The sequence below is a fragment of the Suricata suricatta genome, chromosome 13 (assembly GCF_006229205.1).
Source record: "Suricata suricatta isolate VVHF042 chromosome 13, meerkat_22Aug2017_6uvM2_HiC, whole genome shotgun sequence".
Taxonomy (NCBI): Eukaryota; Metazoa; Chordata; class Mammalia; order Carnivora; family Herpestidae; genus Suricata; species Suricata suricatta.
This window is the reverse complement of record NC_043712.1, coordinates 3202185-3208395: the sequence shown is the minus strand read 5'-3', so window position 1 is coordinate 3208395 and position 6211 is coordinate 3202185. Positions and strand designations below refer to the sequence as shown.

The 6211-nt window shown below is 57.9% G+C and overlaps 1 protein-coding gene across 1 annotated transcript in view; it reads left to right on the top strand.

Moving 5' to 3' along the window:
- Nucleotides 1–2859, top strand: part of CEL (carboxyl ester lipase) — a gene marked incomplete at its 5' end in the record, with an annotated part of 4170 nt that extends 1311 nt beyond the window's left edge. The window contains 4 exons of the mRNA XM_029921045.1: nucleotides 47–292; nucleotides 495–698; nucleotides 1787–1984; nucleotides 2294–2859. Of these exons, the coding sequence (XP_029776905.1) occupies nucleotides 47–292; nucleotides 495–698; nucleotides 1787–1984; nucleotides 2294–2771 (1126 nt within the window). The remainder of the gene's footprint in view (nucleotides 1–46; nucleotides 293–494; nucleotides 699–1786; nucleotides 1985–2293) is intronic.
- Nucleotides 2860–6211: the final 3352 nt, after the last annotated feature.

Sequence of the window (6211 nt, the reverse complement as noted above, 5' to 3'; positions counted from 1 at the left end):
GTCTCCGCTGCAGCCTCGCTGGGACGGGGTGACTCCTGCCCCAGAGGCTGACGGGAGGAGCACGTGGGTGTCAGAGGTGTGTGAGCCTGCCGCTCTCCCGCCCAGATCCCATGTTGCATTACCTGGGCTTTGTCCCTGTCATCGACGGAGACTTCATCCCCGATGACCCGGTCAACCTGTACGCCAACACGGCCGACATCGACTACATGGCGGGCACCAACAACATGGACGGCCACATCTTTGCCAGCATCGACATGCCAGCCATCAACAAGGACAAGCAGGAGGTCACCAAGTGAGCAGTGGGCGTGGGGCCCCGGGGCAGTGCCCGGAAACGGCCGAGGGAGGCATGAGCAGGGAGGTCAGTGCCCTGTCCAGGGCCGTCTGTGGCCCAGTGCTGGGGGGCCGGGGGAGGGTGCCGGGTGCTGGGCCCAGTGCTGGGGGACGGGGGTGCAGGGTGCCCAGTGCTGGGTCCAGTGCCGGCATGGTTCCTGCAGGGAGGACTTCTACAAGCTGGTCAGCGGGCTCACCATCACCAAGGGGCCCCGGGGAGCCAACACCACCTTTGACCTCTACGCCGAGCCCTGGGCCCTCGATGCACCCCAGGAGACCAAGAAGAAGACCGTGGTAGACTTCGAGACTGATATCCTCTTCCTGGTGCCCACCAGGATTGCCCTGGCCCAGCACAGAGCCAATGCCAAGTGAGGACCCGGGCAGGGAGTTCTCCCTGGGGAGGCTGGCTGGGACCACACTCCTTCACCCTGAGGCCTCTCTGCTGGGTGGCTCTGGGAAGGCCGAGCTCGGTCCCGACCTGTGCCTGCACGCCTGCTTTGCTCAGACCTGATAAAAGCTGAGCAGGCACCCTCCTCCCCTCCCAGCCTTGGGGGCTTTTCAAACCCTCCCTCGACCCTCCGCCCAGCTCGGCGCTGCGTGTCCTCCCTCAGCCCACAGTCCTTCCTGCTGAAAAAAAGTCCTCTGAGTCTACGCTCCCTCCCTCAAGCTGTGGGGAAGGAAGGCGGGGGGGGGTGACAATGACCTCCGTGGTGGGTTTCAGCTTTGCCAACTTTAAAACAACTTAAGACTGTGGCCGCATTGAGAAGAAAAAAAAAACCTCCGTAGGATAATAGCCAATGAAAATAAAAAATGCGTGAGGAATGCTTCAAAAGTAAGAAGATGGTATTATACCTGGAATCTAGAACCAGAACTTTGTAGCAAATAGGCATAAACGTAGCTCTGAGCTTCCTGTCAGTCAAGGCAAAAAGGGAAAACATCCGAGGGCGTATACCTTGTTCAGTTTCGTTAGGATACATGTTCACCTGCAGAGAAAAAGAGTCTTTCTTTTTTTTTAAATGTTTTTTATTTATTTTTGAGAGACAGAGAGAGCGCAAGCAGGGGAGGGGCAGAGAGAGGGAGACACAGACTCTAAAGCAGGCTCCAGGCTCTGAGCTGTCAGCACAGAGCCTGACGCGGGGCTTGAACCCACAAACCGTGAGATTATGACCTGAGCCGAAGCCAGACGCTTAACCGACTGAGCCCCCCAGGTGCCCCAAACAAGTCTTTCCTGATACTGAATTCAGTCTGTTTTGAGGTGAATTATAATAACTGAAATCGCAGAATCCATGGGTCCACCCGTTGGGCCCGCACTTTCCCTTCCCCACGTGTCAGGATTCTTCACGAATCTTGGGGGGAGTCCCCAGATTCTTCCCTGCTCTCCCCAGGCCTCATCTTTCCCCCGGGTGACTCCAGGTGAGCCTCTTGCCAACCTGGCCGGTCTCCCCTCCCTTCCCAGGAGCGCCAAAACCTACACCTACCTGTTTTCACACCCCTCTCGGATGCCCGTCTACCCCAAGTGGGTGGGGGCTGACCATGCGGACGACATCCAGTACGTCTTTGGGAAGCCCTTCGCCACCCCCCTGGGCTACCGGTCCCAGGACAGGACTGTCTCCAAGGCTATGATCGCCTACTGGACCAACTTTGCCAGAAGCGGGTAAGGAAGGCAGGGGTGAGGCCGAGCCCAGGGCCTCTTGCTACCTTGCCCTGCAGGCCTGGGCTCCTGTGCCCTCCCCTAATCTCCCTGAGCCTCGGTCCCTCTGTTCTGTGCGCGCAGAGAGGTACTACTAGGCCCCGCCACCTGTGCCTCCTGGGGCTCGTGCCCAGCCAGTGCCCAGGACTTAGCAACGGACCCTGATGGCGGGGTCAGCGCAGAGGGTGGAGGGCTGTCAGGCGAGCTAGGGCCCAGGTGGGCTCGGGACCCCTGTGAGCCCCCAGCCCCCCAGCCCAGCCTTCCTCCCTGCAGGGACCCCAACATGGGCCACTCAGCGGTGCCCACACACTGGGCTCCCTACACTGTGGAAAGCGACAACTACCTGGAGATCAACAGGAAGATAGACGGCAGCTCTATGAAGCAGCACCTGAGGACGGATTACCTACGCTACTGGACCCTCACCTACCAGGCCCTGCCCACGGTGACCGGAGACGGGGCCCCCGCGCCCCCTTCAGGGGACTCTGACGCCGCCCCTGCCCCACCATCTGGGGACTCGGATGCTGCCCCCGCGCCCCCTTCGGGAGACTCTGACGCCGCCCCTGCGCCCCCTTCGGGGGACTCTGACGCCGCCCCTGCCCCACCATCTGGGGACTCGGATGCCGCCCCTGCGCCCCCCTCGGGGGACTCTGACGCCGCCCCTGCCCCACCATCTGGGGACTTGGATGCTGCCCCTGCGCCCCCCTCGGGGGACTCTGAGGGGGCTCAAATGCCTGCAGCCATTGGCTTCTAATGTCCTCGGCCCCAGGAAGCCGTAGGGTGAGACCCCGGGGACCCACTTCCCCTCCAGAGCTCTTCCTGAATAAAGCCTCATCCCTCTCTGTCTGGCACCTTCTCTGCTCTCGAGGCCCCGACGCACTGGGCTCTCAGTTACGCTCTGGGCCCCCCGGCCTTTCTCCCGGTCTCGGTCTCGCAGTCCTGAAGCCCCAGAGGTCTGGAGGGCCCCCTCACTCGAGAGGAGGAAACGGGTTTGAGGCAGTGAAGTGTCAGAGTCAGGACTAGGCTTCAGGCGTGGGTCCCTCTGCCCTGGGCTGCTGGCTCCCGGGAGGCAGGGCGGGTGGTGGCCACAGCCGGGACCGAGCTGGGCTCTGCAGGCAGCCCCGCCCTGGACCGGGGGAGTCCAGCCGCGCCGAGTCCTCTGGGGCACGGGCAGCGACCCCTGTGCTCTGAGGTCTGGGGAACTGAGCTCTGCATCCAGCTGGGTGCAGGTAGAGGAGAAAGCATCACACTCGAAGTTCCGAAGGAAGAGATGCAAGTGGGCCGGGCGCTGGGCGGCTCTGGCCGAGCTGGGGGGGCGGCAGGCAGAGGTCAGGGCCATTCCCACATCCGGGCATCTGCGCCTGGGCAGCGTGCTGAGTGCTTAAGCAGCCTGACCTCACCGTGGCCACGCTAGGTGGGCACTGGGGGGGGGGGGGTACGTGCCCCAGGTCATCAAAGATTCAAACCCAGAAACTCCGAAGCTAGTGCTTGAAACGCCGTTGGGGAAGTCTCCCCACCCCTCCCCCATTCTTTGGTCTCTGTGGGGGAGGGAGGCTCCCAGCAGAGCAGATCCTGGAGTCCCGAATGGCTCTGCCTGGTGGGAATGGGGACAGCAGCACAAGGGGACCAGCCAGCCACTCTTCCCTCTCCAGTCACAGATGGGAGACTGAGGCCTGGGCCGCACGTGGCCGAGCTGAACAGGGGACAAACCCGTCCCCCCCTGGAAGGGGCAGGGGGCGCTTGGGCCGGCCTGTGACCCCCTTGGCTACCTGGGCTTCCTGGCTTGGTGAAGGCTCTCAGGAGTGAGGAGGGGACTCCTTGTCCAAGACTGAGGGGAGGGAGTCTCCCAACCCTGCGGCCTCTCCCAGTGACTGCTCTTGGCCAATGGGAGCCCAAGGATTCAACACGTGCCCCTCACATCAGTACACACGTGACTTTCTCTAAGGGCTTCTACCTGCCGGGTCTGCTCCGGGAGCCTCCGACACTGCAGGAGAAACAAACCCCTTCGACCCCAGTGCCCCGGCCCGGCCCTGGGATGCGGCACTTCTCACTCCTGTTGCAGGGAGCAGCCTAGTCGTGCCTGCCTGTCATTCAGAAAACTGCATCCCGGGTGGCCAGGCCATCAGAGGGGCGGGGGCATCGGGGTCCAGGGCTGCGCGCGGCCCCTGCGCTGTGCTGAGAAGGACTTTCTGGCAGAGGCCGGCTTTGCACTGTCTGGGGGAGACCTGCAGCTGTTGGTGACAACTCAAGGTCATCCTATAATTCAGCTGGCATTTGCCTTTCCAGGCGGTATCCAGAGGACGGAAGTTGACAACACAGTTGGCCCTTGACCAACAAGCGGGTTAGGGAAGCCGACCCCCCCCACACAGTCAAAAATCTACATATATTGGGGCGCCTGGGGGGCTCAGTCGGTTAAGCGTCCGACTTTGACTCAGGTCATGATCTCACGGTTTGTGGGTTCAAGCCCTGCGTCGGGCTCTGTGCTGACAGCTCTGAGCCTAGAGCTGTTTCAGATTCTGTTTCCCTCTCTCTGACTCTCTCTCTCAAAAATAAATTTAAAAAACATTAAAAAATCCACATATAACTTTTGACTCCCCCAAAACTTAACAGCCTTAGTGGTGCCCAGAAGCCTCACCCATGGACGTTAGTGCCGTTCAACTGTTGTGCAACCGTCACCATATCTAGTGTCAAACGTTTCCATCACCACCGGCTGAAACTTTGTACCCGTCAATCAATGACACCCGGCGCTCCCTTCTCCCCTCCCCCACCCAAGTCTCTTCTACTTTCCAAATTTGCCTGTTCTAGATTTTTTTTTTTAATTTTTAATTTTTGAGAGAGAGAGAGACAGAGTGTGAATGGGGGAGCGGGAGAGAAAGAAGGAGACACAGAATCTGAAGCAGGTTCCAGGGTCTGAGCTGTCAGCACAGAGCCTGACGTGGGGCTTGAACCCACAAACTGTGAGATCATGACCTGAGCTGAAGATGGCAGGAATTCACAGAGCCCAAAACGGGGCTCCATCTCACGAACTGTGAGTTTACGTTCAATCTTTTTGTGTATGTTTTTTAAAAAATTTTTTAACGTTTATTTAATTTTGAGAGACAGAGAGAGACAGAACATGAGCAGGGGAGGGGCAGAGAGAGAGGGAGACACAGAATCCGAAGCAGCTCCAGGCTCCGAGCTGTCAGCACAGAGCCCAACACGGCTTGAACTCACTGACCGAGAACCTAAGATCATGACCTGAACCTACTGAGCCACCCAGGTGCCCCTCTTTTCATATTTTTGAGGACCCCTTGTCCATGATGAATCACTTCTTGCTGCTTTCAAGATTTTCTCCTTGTCTTTTTTTTAATATTTTATTTATTTTTGATAGAGAGAGAGACAGAGCATGAGAGGGGGAGGGGCAGAGAGAGAAGGAGACACAGAACCGGAAGCAGGCTCCAGGCTCTGAGCTAGCTGTCGGCACAGAGCCTGACGTGGGGCTCGAACCCACAAACGTGAGATCTGACCTGAGCCGAAGCCGGAGGCTTAACCGACTGAGCCACCCAGGCGCCCCTCCTTGTCTTTCAACAACTTGATTATCACCGTGTGCCTTGATGTGGCTCTCTTGGAGTTTGTCCTGTTTGGAGTTCACTGAGCTTCCTAGTGTGTAGATTTAAGTCTTTCGTCAAATCAGGGACGTTTTCAGCCATTATTACTTCAAATAATCTCTCTGCTCCTTTCTCTCTTCCTCCTCTGGGACCCTCGAAGTGCCTAGGTTGCTACAGTTGCTGATGTCACCAGCGCACCTCTGGGACCGTTCGTTTTTCTTCTTTCTTTGTCCTTTCTGCTCTTCGAGAACATTATCCTTGGGCTGGTCTTCAAGCTCACTGCTTTTCTCTTCTGCCTGCGCGGATCTGCCTTTGAACCCCTCTAGTGAGGTTGACAAGTCTTGTACTTTGAGCCCAGAGTTTTTGTATCTCTGTTAAACTTCCCATTTGTTCCTACATCATTCTCTTCATTTCCTTTAGAGATTTTTTTTTTTGGCTTTTCGTCTGTGGTTTCCTTTTACTCACTGCGCGTATTTAAGACAGTCGGCTGAATGTCGTAGGAACTTCAACATCTGGCCTTCTCAGGCTCTTCCCTTCTTTCCTACCCACAAGCACTACTTTCCTACTTCTCTGTAAGCTTTGTCAGCTTGTTGGGCGTGGGATACTG